Raw genomic sequence first — 19,212 nt, forward strand, 5'->3', positions numbered from 1 at the left:
CCACCATGCACCCCAGAGGGGCAGAGTCCATAAAGCTGACCAAAGCTCTCTTTATCATCAGCCCAAAGGGATGACTCTCTGAGTCAAAATTAAATTTGTATCAAAGGAATATTGTTCCTTCTTTTTCCCTCTCCGCTGTTCTCCTAGTGTGGGAACCAAGCCTCAGGTGGCAACACCTCCGAGGAGGAAGGATGCTCCGGGAAGCAGAGGAAAACCTGCAATGGCTCTCAGCTGTGGGGTCTCAGAAGTCTCACCCTTCAAGGAGGGGAGAGAACGTGGGAGGCACAGAGCTGGGAGCCGGTCAGATGGTGGGGAAACCTTCCTAGAAAACATGTCCTCCCACCCCACACCCCCATCCCTGGGGTGGGCTCAGTGTGTCCACAGGCGCGGAGGCGGGGGGAGGGAGCCCTCTTTCCAGGAAGAGCCCCCTTGGAAGGGGACAGGACCGCATGAGCACATGGCTGCCCAGAGTATCTAGGCAGAGAGGACATGAGTCCATCTCCTGGAACTGCTGTGGCAAGAAGAAGGGACAGCAGAGGGTGCTGGAGCCCAGCCAGGGGGCTCCCTAGGGTGTCAGGAGAGTAGCAGGGGGTCTTACATGGCCCCCTGAGTCTCTGCAAATGGTGTGGGAGCATCTCAATGAGCCCACTGTCCCAGGGAACAGAAAGATGGTGGCCAAGAGAGAACAGGGCCAGACAGAACCCTGTCAATGTGACAAAGACTCAGCAGTCAGCTGCGTGGGCCAGAGTCTGCAGACCAGGCAGGACCACGTCTCAGCGGGGGGCAGGCGCCCAGCCCCGATGCCCAGGTGTGCTGCAAATGCCCTGGAAGGGAAATAAAAGGCAAAGCTGCTATCCCATTGGAGGCTTCTGGGACATGCTGCGCCTCGGAGTGGAAAAGCCCCCCATCGCCACTTCACCATGGGAGTCCACGTTCTCCAGTTGGGTTGTGGAGATGCTTGCGCGCATTTGTACATTTACCAAAAGTCATTAAGTTGTACACCTGGGACGGTTTAACCATGGGGTTATGTAAGTTATATCACAACATACCTGCTTTTCAATGTGTCACACACTTCCTGTGGCCGAGTCTGAGGTGGCCTGAGCATCGGGAATGGAAACAAGCAGTAGGAGGTTGAAGTACACTGACTGTAACTATCCCAGCGTCCGGAATGATCGAGAACTGAGCGTGCTCCCCTCCCCGGCGGTTGGAACAGCCTTCCAGAAAACCAAATGTCCACAAGAAAGAGTAAAACTTTTTTTTTTTTTTTTAACAGAAGAATGCCAGCTAATGAAATGTAGAAGGAAGGACAGAATTAGGAAGTCACCACTTTGCAACCCCTGGGAAATAGTGGGCTCCGCCAGGGAGAATGAATTTAATAAAAGGTGGGTGGACACAAAGCCACATAAGCCATGATTTTTCACACCCACCAGGATGGCTCTCATCAAAAAGGCAGATGATGGTGGAGAAACCAGAATGTCCTTACGCTGCTGGTAGGAATGTGGGATGGTGCAGCCCCCATGGGAAACGGGGAGCCTGGCAGCTCTTCAAATGATTGAACACAGAGTTCCAGGTGACCCAGCAATTCCACTCCTAGGTATACACCTGAGAGAACTGGAAACATGGCCCACACAAGTATATACACAAATGTTCACAGCAGCAGTATCCATAAAAGCCAAAAAGCAGGAGGAAGCAGGTGGTGACCATCAGAAATTGAATGTGGTGCATCCATGCAAAGGGATATTCTTCAACCGTGAAAAGGAATGCAGTCCTGACTCACACTACAGCATGCGTGAACCTGAAAACATGATGCTGAGTGAAGAAACCAGGCACAAGGCGTCACAGAGTGTATGATTCTAGTGATACGAAATGTCAAGAATAGGTAAATCCAGAGAGACAGAAAGATGAGTGGGTGTCCGGGCCCAGGGGGATCGAGGGATGGGGACTTCCTTGAGAGTAATGAGAATATTTCAAAAAAGGCAATAAAACCAACTTCCCCAGAGCCTCCAGGAAGAGCCAGCCCTGCCAAGCCTCGATTTAGCCTGCAGGACGCATTTCAGGCTTCCGACCTCCAGAACTGTAAGAAGATACATGTCGAGGGTCATTTTTTAAAGCAGCCATGGGGAGCTCATACAGATGCTACCTGGAAATTATTACTATTTGTTTGCTTGGGTGTGACAATGGCGTGTATTCAGTAGGACTGTGTCCTGATTCTGAGAAGAGGCGGACTCAAGGGTGGGAGGGAGCCCCGCGTCCGTGACTGACGAAACAGCTCTACCGAGGAAGCGGATAGGGCAGAAGTTAGCCACTATCGGTCTGCTTGTTTTCTATAATAAAAAGCTTTTTAAAGTCTCCAAGTAGAGATTTGATCAGATTTGGGGATTTGGGCCTGGGAAGCGGGAGGAGGTGGGACCCAGGAACCTCCGCCTGTGGACGAGGCAGGCTGGTGAGCAGGAAACCCAGCAAAGGCAGCCTTGCACGTGTGGGCTCCCAGAAGGCCCCGCCCCCGAGCTGGAGGTGGCCCCGCCTCTATTGCGTCATCGCCCCGCCCTCTCCGCTGGCTCTTTTCTCAACACCGCGACCCACTCGCGTCTTAGAAACAGCAGCCTCCCTGGGCACCTTGGGGCCCAACTTCGCCGAGAAGCTGTGCACACCTGCAGTCTACACTCCTTCCAGTTTCCACTGGCTCTTCAACACCCCTCCCCAGGACACCTGTCCCCACCGTGCCACGGAAAGTGGCCTTGGCAGGGACAGTCGCGTGGCCAAGTCCAAAGGTCTCTCCCTCCCCGCGTTCAGCTGGCCTAACCTGCCAGCGGCAGCATGAACTCACCCCTGAGGCCCCGATCCGAGTAGCCCAGAGCCCAGCGGGGCTTCTGCACCCGAGGGCTCCGTCGCCATAACTGGAGGCACCTGTGGGGAGCAGGTCCTCACTGCGGACACCTGCGCCCCACGCGGGTGCACTGCTCCAGGCTTCACTTCTTTTCAAAGCAGGTGACTTTGGCTCCCCAAGCCTCTGTCTCTGCGGGATGGGAATAACGGCACCTCACCGGGTCCCTTACAAGAAGCAAATGAGTCACTTCATAGCGCTGGCCAAACCAGTTCGAACACTGTTTTTGTTCATTGTTTAATTCCTAAACCACGTGTCAGATACAGCAGGGATGAAATATCCTGCAGTTTGCTGGAAGGTGGAGCTAAATCCTGACGTTCTCTGAAGAAGTAATTTGTTTGGTTTTTTTTTTAAGTAGTAATCGTCTTAAATCTCAGCCCTTCTCTGCGTGCTGCGGCTGATGCTTCGCTCGAGGAAAATGATGTGGAGGCCCTTGAGTTTCAAAATGCCTAAATTAGCAAAATTCCTCCTTGCTTTTCTCGTTGCAGCCCCTCCTGGGTGATGGAGACATTAATTAAAATGTTCATTAGAGTCGCACGGAAGGTCCTAGGCTTTCTCTCCCTTCGCGGGGGTTAAAAAAATGAAATTTATCTCAAGCTGCCTGGCTCTCATCCCTGACCCTGCGAAGAACGCTTTGGAGGACGGCACTCCTTTCTGAATTCTTATACCGTTCGCTTTATGGGGAAAGTGCCACCCACATAAAGTTCGATTTTACGTCCATGGTATACAACGATCAAAACGGCGCACAAGGACCGAGCGGGAAGTCCTCGGAGGCCACATGGTCCCAGGGGGCGGAGGAGATGAACGCGCGCAAACCGTTCGCACCTGGCGCGCAGGAGGCAACCGAGTCCGAACCCGGGAGTTTCGGCGGCGAGAGCGGATCTGCGGTCTCGCTGCGCCACCTGGTGGCCGCCTCGGCCGCGCGCCTGACTCGGCCTTGCGCGGCAGCGCCCCCTGGCGGCGCCCGGCCCCTCGGTGCCTGGGCAGGGCTCGGGGCTCTTCCCGGCGAATCAAAGCCCGGGAGGGGGGGGGGGGGTTTGCTCAGGACCCCTGGGGCCTGTCCTGGCTGGGCTTTGAGACCAGACGCCAGTATTTTCTGCGTTTTATGAACAGGGAAGGGGGCCTCAGAGGGAAACCGAGGTCGCCGCCGCCAGGAAGCCCTCCCAGGTATACCTGGTGCATCCTGGGCTGCCATCAGGCGAGGTTAATACCGTCAGGTGCTTGTCAGAACCCCCGTCTGGGGTCGGACACCCTTCCTCTGCCATTTCCGTGCTGTGTGGCCCTGGGCACGCTGCTGACTTCTCTGGGCCTCAGTTTCCTCGGTGAAAGATGGGCACGGACTAGAACTTGTCGCAGGGTGGCTCAGCCCCGGCTTCCCTGGGGTTCCTCGGGGAGTTCCTCGGAAATCTGGGGCTCTGCCTGGAACCTACTGAATCCAGGGTCTCTGGGTCTCTGGGAGGTGCAGCCCAGCCTTCTCTGTGTGTGTTTTTAAATACTTTATTTGATTACTTTTAGAGAGAGGGGAAGGGAGGGAGAAAGAGAGAAACAGCTTGCCTCTTGCACGCCCCCCCCCCCGGGGGAACCTGGCACCTGGCTGGCAGCCCAGGCCTGTGCCCTGACTGGGAATCAAACCGGCCACCTTCTGGTTCGCAGGCCGGCGCTCCGTCCATGGAGCCACGCCAGCCGGGGCAACGTCCTGTGTTCTAACCAGCCCCCCCTGCATGCTCCCGGTGGAAACCCTCTGATCTTCAGGACCGTGGCAAAGACTGAATGAGGTGGTAAACCCATGGCAGGTATCTGGCCTGAAATACGGGCCCCATAAATGACTGTCCTCATTCTCAAACGTTGAAGAACTCGGGTGGGGGTGTCTCCTTCTTTTCCCTTTTTATATATGTTAATTACAAATGTAAGACAGGATGTTAAACATAGAATTACCCGTGACTCAGCAAATCCCCTCCTAGATATGTACCCAAAAGATTGATAACAGGGACTCGAAATAATCCTTCCATAGCTGTGGTCATAGCAGCACCATCACAGTAATCAAAAGGTGGAAACAACCCAAATGTCCCCAACTGATCAATGGATAAACAACGGAATATTATTCAGCCATGAAAAGGAATGAAGCAATGATATACGGTACAACATGGATGAACCCCCAGAACATGCGAAGAAGCCAGATTCAAAAGGCTCCACATGCCCCGGCTGGGTGCTCAGTTGGTTGGAACGTCACCCAGTACACCAAGAGCTTGCTGGTTCAGTTCCGGTCATGGCACGTCCCTAGGTGGCAGGTTCAATCCCCAGTCAGGGTGCATACAGGAGGCAACCGATCGATATTTCTCTCTCACATCAATGTTTCTCTCTGTCTCTCCTTTCTCTCTCCTCTCTCCCTCTCTTATTAACATCGATAATATAAAATATCCTTGGGTGAGGGTGTAAAAAAAAAAAAGGCAACATATTGCATGACTTGATTTATATGAAATATCCCCACTGGACAGATCCATAGAGATAGGACGTGGTTGTCTAGGGCTAGGTCAGGGGTCCAGGGTTTCTTCTGAGGGGCATGAAAATATTCTGCAACCAGGCAGTGGTGACGGCTGAGCAACAGTGTGAGGATACTGAATGTCATTAATGGCAAGTTCCTGTTATGGGGATTGTACCCCAATTAGGAAGGGAGGGAGGGAGGAAGGAAGGACGCTGGCTGTGACCATTTGAGCCACCATCTCTGGGGTCTGCCTCCTTTTTAACCTGTAACTCGGTGAGCTCCTACCTGTTTCCTGCGCCACGTGCTGGTTTTCTTCCTGACACATTGCACATACCCCTCGTGGCTGTCCCTTGGCCGATCCGGACAGATCAAGCCATTTTTTTAAAAGCTGCAAAATGTCCCACCGTGACGCCCCCCCCCCCCCCCCAGTGGGCATTTGGAGTGTGTCCGGGCCCTCGTCACCGGGAACAGCTGCCATGAATGCACACACCCACATCTCGTTAGGCAGCTGTGCTTTCTCTGCAGGGTGGGTGCAGTCTCTGCAGGGTGGGTGCACAGAAGAGGAGCTGGGCCGAGACATGGCGTTCTGCGCCCTCCTGGCCGGAGAGACACCCCTGCATGAGCCACTTCCCAGACATCCATGGGCACCTGTGCACCTGCTGGCCCCAGAGGGGACGAGCATGTATCATTTTCCCAATTGCACCCTGACTGACAAGGCACAGCAACCCAGTGTGCAGGTGACCTCGTACGAATGTGCTGATTTCCCTTGACCACCGGTGGGGTCGGCCTTGCTATTCGGGAACCTGCAGGGAGAGGGGCCCCAGACCCTTTCAGGATGTGACCAGAGCTGTGCCTCTTCCCCCAGGGGAGCTGTGCGTGCGACACCCACGTCTTGCAGACAACGTCAGTGGTCTGGGCTGAGGAGCCCGCCCGTGTGCCCCCGTCACCGAGCCCCCTGCTCCCCCGTTTTGAATGTGGCGCAGACTGCAGCGTCTCTGACATTTGTGATGAGCACAAACACTGGCGTTCGTCTAAATGTTAATGCGTTTCTGTGCCCTCTGCTGGATGCTTGCGTAGTCCGTGCGCAATGCGGAGGCAGAGCCCAGCGACTGGAATTTTCCTCTCGCCTTAGAGGGCTTTTCTTTTTTTTCCTCTCCTGCAGAACTGGCCCTGGAGTTTGAAGTCCAGAACGACTTTCTAGAAGTTGCTGAGGAAGCCCTGTACTTAATATCGAGATCAGCAGGTTTCAGGGAAATTATTTATCTCCCACTTTGGGAATTATTAGTTCTGGATGGAGACTCTTATTGTATAAGGTTTGCTGGAAATTTATGAGGCTCTCTGGAAACCGGGAGACTATTGATTCCCGGTGAGTGAGTGCTTTAAGCAAATTAAGTGGTGGTAGTAATAATAATATTAATAATGGCTACTATTTGTCAAGTGTCTGCTTGGTGCCAGGCATTTAATCCCTCCAGTCATGACAGGGGCAGGTTTTATTACCCAGATGTTACCGATGAAGAAGCTGAAACTCGAAGACATACAACTGCCAGGCCCGAAGCCACACAGCCGGTGGCAAAGGGAAATTCTAAAGCAGATCTCCCAGGCCCGCGCCAGGGGGCCGCACCGACCGGGCTTCGGGGCCAGAGTGCACAGTTCACAACCAGGTTGGAATGGAGACAAGGGGACCCATGACAGACAAAGAAGCTGAGGCCCCTGGAGGTGACCATTTGCCCCAGGGAGTGAAGAGAGAAATAGGATCCTGGCCCACAAATAGACCCCAAACAAGGCAATGTTATTAACTCCTCCTGCCCACAGAGGCTGACTCTATGCATGTATTTTTAAAAGGGAGACCGGTAAGGGTGGGAGAGGAGTCCAAGACATGCGAGCGCCACAGAGAAACGTTCTCCGTGTTGGAAATAAGGGAACTGAGAGTGGCCCTGACCGGGGCAGCTCAGGGGGGTGGGCGTCATCCCTCAAGGTGAAAGGTCGCTGGTTCAATTCCCAGCAGGGCACATGCCTGGGTTGTGGGTTCAGTCCCTGGTTAAGGAGGCAACCAATCAATATTTCTTTCTCACATCGAAGTCTCTCTCCCTCTCTTTCTCCCTCCCTTCCTGTCTCTAAAAACAAATAAATAAAATGTTTTTTCTTTTTTAAAGAATTGAGAGTGATTTAAAAAGGAGATAGCCCACTGACTCTAGGTTTAGTGTCACCTGATGCTGTGTCAGGGGCAACCTAAAGTCCCCTGAGGCGTCACCAGTAAGATGCCCTCCCTCCCATCTCTCTGGGGTACACTGGCCAGCTTCAGCTCAGGGAGCACTCAGGTGGGGGACAGAGGACGGAATCGGTGATCAGAACCCAAGTGCATGATAAAGTGCTGGGGTCTGGTTAGCGCAGAGACCCCCAGGAGGGGGCCAGAAGCCCAGAGGGACAGTCAGCCAGGGCGCCCACATCCGGGGTCTGGAGGATGCTGGGCACCAGGCCAACAGACTGGATGCATCCTTGTTTAGCTGCCCCGGAGGTAGCAGGGGACAGGGTGACCAGAGACCGGATGGCCAGGAGGCTGGGTCAGCCAGACCAGACTCGGGAAAGGTGCTTGTATCCCCTCTTTCCGAGTTACTGCACGGACTTCCAGAAGGATTTGAGGCAGCTTACAATTGATGTGTAAGACAGAGCAAGTCGCTGTAATTCACTGTGGGGAAGAGGTTGGGGATGTGCTCCAGGCGGGGCCGGACCTCGGCTCTGGGCATCCTGGCAGCCGAGGTGATGGAAGCCCGGCCAACACAGCTGTCATCTGTGTGGAGTGCACGGCCCATCGCTGCAAGGGGCTCCCTGGTTCCAAGGACTCTTTTCCAGGCTGACAGGAGCCATGTCCCCGGCAGCAAAGAGATGCTGAGAAATCCTCCTTCGTGTGGCCACCATGTAACCCAAAGACACCCGATGGCATTTTCATGGGGGTTCTGGTCTCACAAAGGATCAGCTCAGGAGTGTTTCTGGCGATGGGAACTTCAGAGAAACTAGAAAGACACCAGGGGGCTCCCTCGTCTTCCCTTCCTCTCCAACATCAATAATCTAGCTCTTGACCTCAGCAAGGCTTCCTCCCCAAGCTCTCAGATCACAGCCAGGCACACCCTTCCCAGGCCCTTCCAACACTGTAGGGACCGGGCACCATGACTGTTCTCTGTCCTGTGACCCCAGAGCAGAGCCCCCAGAATGTGTCCTGGGATCCACTCTGACCTCAGACTCCGCATCTCCACGTGACTCCCGCACGTCCCTGCTCCAGTGCCTGTGAGCCCAGCCTCCAGAGAAATTATATCCAGACGCCTGGCCCCAGCCCAGCATCCTTCCCAGGGGAAGCCCACTCTCGCCACAGAAAGGTGAGACCCACCTGGGGGTCTGCGGACCGCTGCTATTCTCCGCTAAAGACGGTCCCCAATGCCTTGGGCCTGGACGGAATGTTTAATCCTACAAAAATGTTTGAGATTGCTTTCCCAACCCCCATCACAACTTTTTTTTCTGTTGGCTCCAAAGTGTGACCAAAAAAAAAAAAAAAAAAAAAACCCAAAAACACACCTTCAGAAGAAATGTTTAATGAATTATCTACAGAATGTAACGTGGTTATGATCAATTGCAAATCAGCCATGGACGCATTTTGTTGAATTGGGGACGCTGGCTTATTCAGATAGGAGAGATCGGGCGTGGAGATTGTCTACAATGAACCCCCAGAACCCACGGGAGTGCTCAAACGACACTGCCACCGAGTCTGGAACCTGCCCAATTTCAGGCCAAGTGTTTAATTGCACCGGGGCCACGGGAAGATAGAGTGCTTGCCTCCAAAGTCCTAGGGATAGGTGCCAGGCGCTTGGCTCTCTCACCAACAGAGGCAACGGAGCAAAGCTCCAGGCAGAACATGACTTTGACGAATGTCACTTGTTAAGTTAAAAGGGTGCTCTGGTCCCCCGCCCCCAGGCGACACACATCATTAGCTAAATGAATTGACCCACTCGATGGGGTTATTTGATATCTGCCTATTGACGTTGGAGAAAGCCTGCCAAAAACAAGATCTCTGTTTTGACATAGTCGATGCTAAACTATGTATTTTTTTCTCTATTATTTGTCAAACAGACGGCTGAGCTGGGTACAGCCACGTCTACCGACTATAAAGCCACGTCATCAACACAGATCTCACTTGCGAGGATGGCAGGAAATGCAGCCAATTAATTTAAACGCTGAAGTCAGTTGTTGGGATCTAAGTCAGAAAGAAGGGCGCCGAGATTCAGTGCCGACTTCGAGGGTTGGGGGCGGGGGCGGCCCCACGTGGACCGATTCCAGAGTCATGTCAGGAGACAGGGCCTGAGAGAGACACACATGTCAGGTCTCGCGGCCAGCTGCGTCCTGCAGCTTCGAAGCCAAGAACCGTCCGAACGAGTCTAAAGTTGCTCCTACCACTCTCCTCTGTGGAATGAGTTACTCTGACGACAGAGGGCAGCCCTATGGGTGTGCCTCAAATCGTCTTCTCCTTTCGTGCTGTGTCACAACCCTAAAAAAATCAAGCCAACACTTAAAAACCAGAACTTATACCAAGAAGCCAGACTTCCAGCTCTAGATAGCTTGAAAGATCTAGCAGCGTGGGGGCCATATTTCTGCCAGAGCTGAGCCACGGCGCCCTCTTCAGACAGAGGAGTGCGTGTCAGTTTGCCCCAGTCCACACCCTTCCTTATTGTCTCGCCCACCCAGCTCACTCACCCACACGGCAGGCTGGCAGGTCTGTAGCTCTTGTGAGGTACGGAACCTAGGACTCAGCAGGGATGCTGCCCCACAAGGTGCTGCTGCAGGGAAGGAGAAAGCAGGCAGCAGGGGTGGGGCGCAGGGAAAGAAGGTGCCAGCTCCTCCTATGAGCTCATCATAATCTCTCACGGTGCGTCCTCCACACACAAGGGCAACTTGTCACCTTTCAATAAACCAGGTGCCCCATGGAGATTGTGTTTGGAGAACCAAGCTCTCCCCTAACCCCACCCCATCCCCAACTCAAGCAGCAGACCCCTCAAGGGCCGCTCAGGGAAACTTCTGGAACATTTCTAGCTGGGGAAGCCTTCAGTTCTGTGAGTTTTACACCCCGAAACTCACAGCCTGTGCTGCACACGACCTCCCAACATTGGCCAGTGCTTGTTTTGTACAATAACAACAGAGCTGTTCTCATTACCGCTGGTTCCTATTATCCCGATGCATTAGACGGCCTCCGGGCGGGGGGGAAGGTAATTGGCTCTCCTCACGCCAAGCGGCGTTATCGGGCACCATGTACAAATAGCTTAAAATTAAAGGCTGGCATCGAGCCTATTAGGGCCGTAATGGATTACAGAATGAATAGAGCTCACCTACTCCTATCAACTCCCTCCCCAGGTCATCTGCAACCAGGACAGATAATTTACGATCTGATTCAGATTAATTGCCATGTTTTCCTGCCTTCCCCCGCGGGGTCACCTGGACTCTTAAAAAGTTACCCAAATCAGCTTTGACCAATAAACCTCCCTAGGAGGAGGGGCTAAGTCTTGTTCTGCTCTTTGGAGCAGGACCCAGGCTTCCCACACTGCAAAGCCTTGTTGGAGTTCAAGTCCTTCGGGTCCTTTCCACCCGACCTTGCCAGCCAGTAGGACAGGAACATCTGCTGCTCGGCATGCCTGTGGCCCAGCTGGCGGGCGATGGCCTGGGGCGTCAGCCCCTTGGCGTCCTTGGCGTGGATGGAGGCCCCGTACCGGAGCAGGAGGCCGATACACTCCGACTGGCCCGTGACTGCGGCCACATGCAGGGGCGTCCTGCCCATGGGGGACTGGTCGAGACAGTTGGCTCCTGTAGAAGAAGGAAGTCGGTTGAGGGAGGCCGCCCCCCTGGTGTGTCCAGACGTTAAGCCGAGGAGGGGCCGCGGCTGGGAGGGAACGCTCGAGAGAATCAGCCGCTGTTCCCCTCGTGGGTGTGAGGGAGCCGCCACGCTCGCTCCAGCAGCCAGCACCCCCTTGCCTCTGGCTGCCCCTCCACAGCCGCCAGTGACCTTTCTGAAGCCTGTATCACACCCCCCCCCCAGCCCCAACACTGAGATCCACTGCCCTTGGGGTAGCGTCCCAGGTCTGTACCGCTCTGTCTCAGCAAACCCCACCGTGCGCTTCCTCCCCGCCCTCCACGGTCCATCCTCCCAGCCTCCCGTCTTCATCCCTGGACAGACCCTGCTCCCTCCTCCTGCCCGTAGCCCTTTGCACACGCTCGGCCCTTTCTTCTTCCGCGGGGCTAACTTGGCCCTTCCTTAGGTCCCCATCGCTCCTTCAGGACACCGTTCCTTCACCCCCTGCCCCGCGTTCCGCCCCCCGAACGCCTCTGTGTGTGCTCAGCAGACAGCCTGCATTTACAGAACACGCTGTGCACACCCGACCGTGGAATTAATTATTCGTCGTCCCTTGCTGACTTCCCTTAATAAACTCCGCGAGAGCAGAAAACACAGTTGTTTTGCTCACTGGCGTGTTCAGCCCCAGCACGTGGCACGATGCCTGGGGAAGACAGGCGCTCGGGAGAGGACGGATGGCGGGCCGCCCAACTCACGGAAAGCCCTGAACCTTGATCGTACCCCTCACTGCCTCCCGCAGGTGGGTGGGCTAACGACAGGTGTCCAGGGTGGACTTGTTGAACGGAATCAGATTCTGGGTCACAAATGTCACGACACAGAAAACAAGGCAGTTCAATTTCATGCCGCTGACCTTTGGGCTGCCCGCGTCCATGAGCCACAGCAGGCCGGTGAGGGAAGGGTTAATTAAACAGGTACTCACATTGCCCAGCCTTGGCCCAAGACGCGCCTTTTCGCAACGGGCTGTCTTGCAAAGGACAGAAAACTTTGCGAAGCTGGCTGTAATTTTTTAACTGGCGCTTTCAAATACATCACGGTTCCATCGGAGTGAAAACGACTTTTTATGAGCTTAAAGGACTGCCGGGCTGTGAAAAGCCCATATTTCATCTCGCAGCGGGCAGAGTGCAGAAGGCCGAGGGGGAAATAGAGAGAGCCACGGCCCGGAAACGCTCTGTCCATCACGGGCGCCCGGCCCGGTCACCCTGCCCGGGCATCTGAGACGCGTCCCCCGCCTTGCTGGGTGGAAGTGGGAAAAAAAGCAAAGACTGAGCAGACAGAGGCTGGGTCAAGGCCGCAGGCAGGAAAGAGAGGGGTCTGATTTGAAGGCGAGGTGACAGGGGAGACCCTTGGATGAGACCCCTTCTGAGCCTCAGACCTTTGACCGAAGACCCTGTCTGTCACCTGTCCCCTGTTCTTCCTTTTCCTGAGGAAGTGGTGGCCTGGGCGGTCTGCGGCTGTTATCTATTGTTCTGAAGTGGTCGACGCCTCAGTCCATGGCCTCTTTCCCCAAAAACATCCTACCCAGGGCAGATAAAGTGTACCCTTGCAGGGCCTCATGCAGAGCCCTTCAACTGGGAGACCATACAGGCAAAGGGGGGTGGGAGGGGGAGAGCGAGCGATGGGAAGCAGGTAAAGGGGTTTGCTGTGACTGTCTCATGGGCTTGGGGAAGGGGGCTGGCCGGCCTGTCAACCACCAGGAGGAGGGTGCCAGCTTGGGGCTTGGCGCGCCCCTCGGCCCGTGGCCAAAACCCCACCTCCGCGGGGGAGGAGATCATGCGGGCCATTGGGGAGCATCCCCGGTGTGTCTCCCTACCACAGAAAGAACTGCCTTGACACCTGGCCGAGGAGGAGAGGGGACACCTCAGACGGGGTCGATGACGGGGGTGTGACAGGCCTTGGGCCCAGGAAACCATGGCTGAAGGGACCAGGAAGACAAGCCACTTTGTTCTTCCTCCTCACAGAAGACTCCAACTCTTGAAGGTACTCAGCTATCAGAATTACCGTGTTCTAGAAGGTACTGAACAGCCTCCGCGCGGCCCCTGTGCGAGGCGACGTACAGGGCCACGAACGCCCTCTGAGACACCCATGTCTTCTGGGGCTCCTCTCCCAAAAAGCGCGAACCTGCAGTTTGGTACGGAGACTCTTCCGTCACGCCGAGGCCGGAGAGCTGCATGGGACACACAGGGCGACAGGAGTGTCAGCGCTTTCCCAGGACAGACAGCCTGGCTGCGTGGGTGACGGGCGCTCACTCCCACGGGGAAGTTCACTCAAAGGCCACATGAACGCTCCTGACGGGAGCAGAGAGGAGCAAGCCCCGGTGGGGATGTTGGCAAACAGCCGGGGGGACATTGTTTGACACTCCATACATGTCCAGGAAGTACGAATTTACCATCAGGCGGGCTGGGAAGGCAGGAAATTCTTCCTGTCAATGTTTTGAAGAAAGAAAAATAGAATTTTTTTGGGTGTCCAGAGGAAGGTGCCTGTGGCCAGTGAGCAAGACCCCAACCGGCACGAAGTGGCGCCCCAGAGGGGAGCAAACTTCTCCAGAGACGTGACAAATTCTGACCTTCCAATCTACTTTGGGACTCACTGTCCCCGCTCACTGTGGAACACTCTGCACCCGGCCCTCGGTGAATAACAGCCCCGTCCTCCCGTCACCTCAGAATAGGCCAAGGCTCCGAGCACTGGGGCGACGGGGGGCAGGCGGAGACCTCCCTGATGCCTGTCTGGTGTGGGGCAGCAGGAAGGAGAGAAGGGGGCCACACACACGTTCGGCGCGGTGGCAATTCTGACTTGTGACAAAAGGGAATAGCCCCATGTCCAGAGCAGAAGCCAGAATGGCCAGGCACAGACTGGATCGCTGGGGAGGCCTGGGAGCAGGAAGAAAGCGGGGAGGGAACAGAAGGGGCTGTGCAGACATTGGGGTGCCCTTCCTCTGAGACCACACACCCATGTGGGGGGTGCTGGCCCTACCTCCCCTTAGCCCCCCACCCTTCCCTGACATAATATCAACGCCCCTCTGTCCCCAGCTCTCTCTGACCCCTTCCCCGGCCAGAACTGAACTCTGTCTCCCCTGCGTCACAAACTCATCGCTTTTCAACCGAATTTACTTTCTAGAAAGAACACACACTTGCCCCCTTGTGTCTGAGTGATTCATCTTCACCGTCGGGAAGACAAGCTGGGTTTCACTTCCACCCCTCCCATCGCCCACCCCAGGGCCCGGCTGAGAGCCCAGCACAAAGCCTGGCAAAAAGTGGGCGCCTGCTGTGTGTCGGGGAGGGGGCCGACCCTGCCAGGACCGCCCGCCTTCGGAGCTGCGGGCCACACGCAAGTCCCCGCGTTATCCAGAGGGGTCGTGGATGATTAAATTAGGTTTCCAGCGTTACAGAACCCACCCGTGAGTAGAGAGGTTGTCCCCTGATCCCTTAGGGGGGCTGTGCGTGGACTGTAAATCACAGCAGACACAGTGCAGTCACGAACCCAACAAGGGAATGGAGACGCTCGATCCAGCATTTGATCGTTAGGACATAAGTTACATTTGCTCCTTACTCTGAAACATCTACTCAGATATTCACGTGGAAGAGCAGGTGGCGCTCCCCCGCTCCCGACACGCACGCACATGCACACGCACACAATTTACAGTTGCCTCGTGAAGTGTAATATCCAGTTAAAGAATCATGAAAACACCTTGCTGGTATCCCCTTCCGCGGCCGCCAACACCAGGTCCTTCCATCCATCATAGTGCCAGATGCGTAATGAAATAATTCCGCCGGGAACGACATCGTGGAAGTTCAGAGTGCTGTCATCCATCAAAACTCCTATGGAGAATCAGGTTTTCTTTTTGTAAAAAAAAATTGGGCATTCAAGATACACTGTTGTGCTGGTTTAGTTAAGAGATGGCCTCCCCTTGGGTACCAGAAAGATCATTTTAGAACGTGGAGCCCTGACCTCATTTGATGGCCCCACCCTCATCTGTCTGGGGTCGTTAATGCTTTTAGAAAATTAATTCGGCTCAGCTCAGAGAGACGCCAAACCGCAAAACAAACAGAAGGCGACGATGTATAAAATTCTGTAATTGTAACTCATCCTGTCGTGAGAAAACAGGGGTCAGTGAAGTCATTGTGTGACGCGAGCGCTACAGACAGAACCAGACCTGAAGTAACCACGTATCCCAGGAGCGGCCCAGCGCGGTTATACACGTTACAGACGCCAAGCTGAAATGCTCGGGTTAACGGTGTCATTGTTGGCTGAAGAAAGTAACAAGGACAAAAAGTTGTTGGATCGTTCCATTACAGTCCACAACAGCATTTCTCAGCCTGGGCGCTGTGGACATTCTGGGCTGGATCCTTCTCTGTTGGGGGGCTGTTCTCTGCATTGGCGGGTGTTTGGCAGCACCCCTGGCCCCTACCCACTGAAAGCTGGGAGCACCATCACCTAGTGACGACCATCACAAACGTCTCCAGACACTTGACTTGGGGTGGCACACACACAATACAATATACAGATGCTGTACTGTGGAATCGTACTCCTGAGACCAAAATAACTTTAGTAATCAATGTCACCGCCATAAGTTCAATAAAAACATACAATTTAAAAAAAAGTCTCCAGACATTGCCTAATGGCCCTTGGGGAACAAAATTGCCCGGCTGAGAACCTAGGATCGTAAGAATTGTAACGTTGACATTCGCCATGATTTGGGTTGGGGATATTAGAAGTCCCTTTGTCTGTGGAATCACCCAGAACAGCCCCTTACTCTTACGAAAAAAATGGGGTGAACCCACTCACACTGATAAGCACAGGCTTTTGGGGGAAGACAGAAACAAAAGGAGGCAGAAGCTGGGTCTGGTTGGTCTTTTTCAACGCGTGCATTTTCTCACACGGCCCCCTCTAGCCTCACTGAACAGGACCGTTTGCTTTGTCCATAAGCAACACCACACATGTCAGTTCTCAGCGCTGCCCACATCGAGCATCATTTAGTCCAAGTGGAACTCATGAGGTTTTTTCCTTCATTTGTCTTTTGGTTTCATGATCAAGTGATCACTAAGCACCTGTAAGAAACACCTAACCTCTCATCCTCACGGCAAGCTAGATGCATCTGCTCCGTTGGCTGATAAGCAGACTCAGGCCCCCTTTCCTCCGAGATCTGGGCGCGGGCGGCGTCATGGGTCACCAGAAATTCCGTCCAGGTGGTGGATGCAAACAGGAAACGGTGACCAGCAAATCTCTTCATTAAGGTCTTGTTTGTGGTTCCAACACAGAGGATCATCCGTAATCAGTGAAAGCAAGACAACGCGTCTTCCCATCAACTTTGAAAGAATGGAGAGAAGCTGTGTTTCCCTGCGAAAGCCGGAGCGCGCGCGCCCCACGTGCTGGACAGCGAGCTCTCCTTACGCGCAGGCAGCACACACTCATCATCACCCGCTGAATAAATTATCGGCGAAGAAGACAGATGTGTCAGGGCACCCCTTTCAGATTCGTGTCTCTCAAGGCTTCCGTGCGTTATCTCATTGGATCCCCCGGCCACCTCCGAGGTCGGGAGCACGCGCGTCAGCTCCTTACTCACAGGCAGAAACCCCAACTTCATCCAGCAGTGCCGTCCCAACTTGTCTTCCTTGTCGGCCGTCCACGCTAAGGACCGCAGCCACAAGACAGGGCCCGCTTCTCATCATAGTTGCTAAGTGCTTGTTGAGGGACAGGCTTGTGACATCAGAGTTAAGTCACAATCCTGGGACGCAGGGTTCTTGAATTCACTGCCTCGGCAGAGCTCATCAGCAGAAATAAATTCACAGAAGGGGTGCCAGACCTTTGCAGCCCAGGCTAAGTAATTTTCTAACTCCTTGTTTTAGAACTCCGAGTCCTCCAACGCTCACCGCATTGTTACCGTGTGAAACAGACGCGGTTTGAGATCTCACTCCCTCCAAATAAAGCTTCAGAAATGCCCCCAGAGCATCTCCCAAATACTCCTCTGTTACGCCCAATACACAGGAAGGGACCTTGGCCTCCCGCCTGAGTCTCCGGGTCGTTTCTGTCTCGGGAGCGGAGGGGCACTGAGACTCCTCTGGCTGAGGGCTCAGCGCGCAGAGGGGGAGGCTGAGTCGGAGCGGCAGTGCGCGGAGCGCGACGCGGCGCCGTGGACCGGGCTGCTAGGTGCTCTGTGTCCCTCTCCAGCGGCCGGTCCCTGCAGCATCCCTGCGTGTGCCCACACACTCTCTGTGCTGCAGCCTGGAGACTTGGGGTTCAGGCTTGGGAATGTCTGTTCTGGGTTTTGGGGTCCTGAAATGGGCAGGTTTGTTTCCTTATTTGGTGTCCTTGTGTGGATATGGTTGGCTGGAAGATCGGGGATCCTTATGTCCCCATGTCCAGCGTGGGAACTTGAAGCTTGTTTTGAGTCTGGGGTCCTGCTGTGAGCAGGTTTGCCGTGGGTTTTGGGGTCCCACTGAAGACAGGCGTTTTAGGGGGGCTGGCAATCTTGATGGACACTGTTGGCTTTGGGACTTGGGTCCCTGATGAAGGCCTGGGGAGTTTGAGGGTCTGGGCAGGGTATTTTGGGACCTGGGGTCCTGGCAAAGGGCAGGGTCTAAGGTGAACCTGTCTGTCTGGGACCAGGAAGACCCTACGTGACGGGTTTGCTTTGCCATCTGAGGTTTCCAGTGGATTGGGGTTTGTTTTGATATCTGGGGGTGCCCACTGAGCAGGTTTCCCTTCAGGGTCTGCAGGTTCAGAAGGGGACTGGGCACCCTGGGGCCAGGGAGCCCTAAAAGCAGGGAAGGGGCTGCGGGGGGCCACCTTGGTCCAAGTACTGAAGCTTCAGGAGGTTCAAGGGGATGCCGGCGATCAGGTCCAGCTGCTCTCTGAGCTCCCGCACAGTCGTGCCGCCGCGGCAGCCGGTTACTCGGAACATCTCCCCACTCTCCTCCAGCGACACCCGCATGACAAAGACGTCTGGGACCAGGTCGAGCGCCAGGCTCCCGGCCTGCGGGTCCCGGCCGAGGGCTGCGCGGGGAGACGCCGCGGGCCCACGGAGCTCACGGAGCCCACGCCTGGCCCTCCCGCGGCGGGGTTGGGGCGGAGGGCGCCCTCCTGCAGCCCCGCCGCCCGCGCTCTTTCCGCGCCCGTCGCCCGCCACATGGCCCACGCCCGCCCGGTGTCGCCCCGCGTCACCCCCACCCCACCACCGACCCCGCCCTCGTCACCCCCTGCGGGGCGGCCGGGCCCCCACGTGGACGCGGTGATGGTGGCGGGTCTTAGTTAAGCCATAAGGGGCGGGCGCCCCCGAAACCACAGGAGGCTGGACTGAGATCAATGCCGAGGCCCCGCCCAGAGGCTGCGCGCCCCCGGCTCCATCTCGAAGCTTCCGAGCTGGTCTGGACGTCGGCTGCTTTAATCTGGAACACAAGGCAGCTTCTGGCCACTCTTAGGCGGCTGGGACCTCTGCTCCACGCCTGTTTAAAATACAGTCTTTGCATAATTGGGGCCCGCGACCCGGAGGACGTACGCGCGCACAAGGCCCTACCTCGTCGCTGCACGCGCCGCGCGTGGAGACTAACATGGGGCCCGAAAACCGCGTTTCCGGCACGAACGAAAAAACTGGCATGGCAGAAGTATGATCCTTTCAGCAGATCTGGGCCCGATCTGGGGAGAAAAACCACACCAAAGCCGGCACCTGGCCACTCCGGAAGTGGGAGGCAGACCTTCGTGAAAAGGCGCAAACCTGCATCCAGCCCATCAAACGCCCTGGGGTTCCTGCGGGAGAAAGGCTCCGGGGAGGACGAGCCCCTAACTAGGGGCAGTGCTTGCGCGGGGGAGGCTGGGCCCGGTCTGCCGTCAGGGACCCTTCAAGGCGGCTCCCCTGTGAGAAACCCACCTGTGCGTTTCCCCGAATGCGCCTGTGGGGAGGCCCAGCCGTTCCCACGTGATGGTCAGACCCCAAACGCTCAGCCCCCGGGCCGTGACAGTTAGCAC

General features: G+C 55.5%; 1 protein-coding gene across 1 annotated transcript; it reads right to left on the reverse strand.

The window, feature by feature from the left end:
• Positions 1 to 9,736: 9,736 nt before the first annotated feature.
• On the reverse strand, positions 9,737 to 18,799 carry ANKRD60 (ankyrin repeat domain 60). The gene is given in 7 exon segments (XM_090285052.1): positions 9,737 to 11,207; positions 13,252 to 13,417; positions 14,938 to 15,068; positions 18,037 to 18,234; positions 18,237 to 18,446; positions 18,530 to 18,635; positions 18,764 to 18,799. Coding segments are annotated over 7 exon segments (1,152 nt in total). The 3' UTR covers positions 9,737 to 10,902.
• Between the last annotated feature and the right edge of the window lie 413 nt (positions 18,800 to 19,212).

This window comes from Furipterus horrens, unplaced genomic scaffold, assembly GCF_987537825.1.
Source record: "Furipterus horrens unplaced genomic scaffold, mFurHor1.1.pri manual_scaffold_8, whole genome shotgun sequence".
Lineage (NCBI taxonomy): Eukaryota > Metazoa > Chordata > Mammalia > Chiroptera > Furipteridae > Furipterus > Furipterus horrens.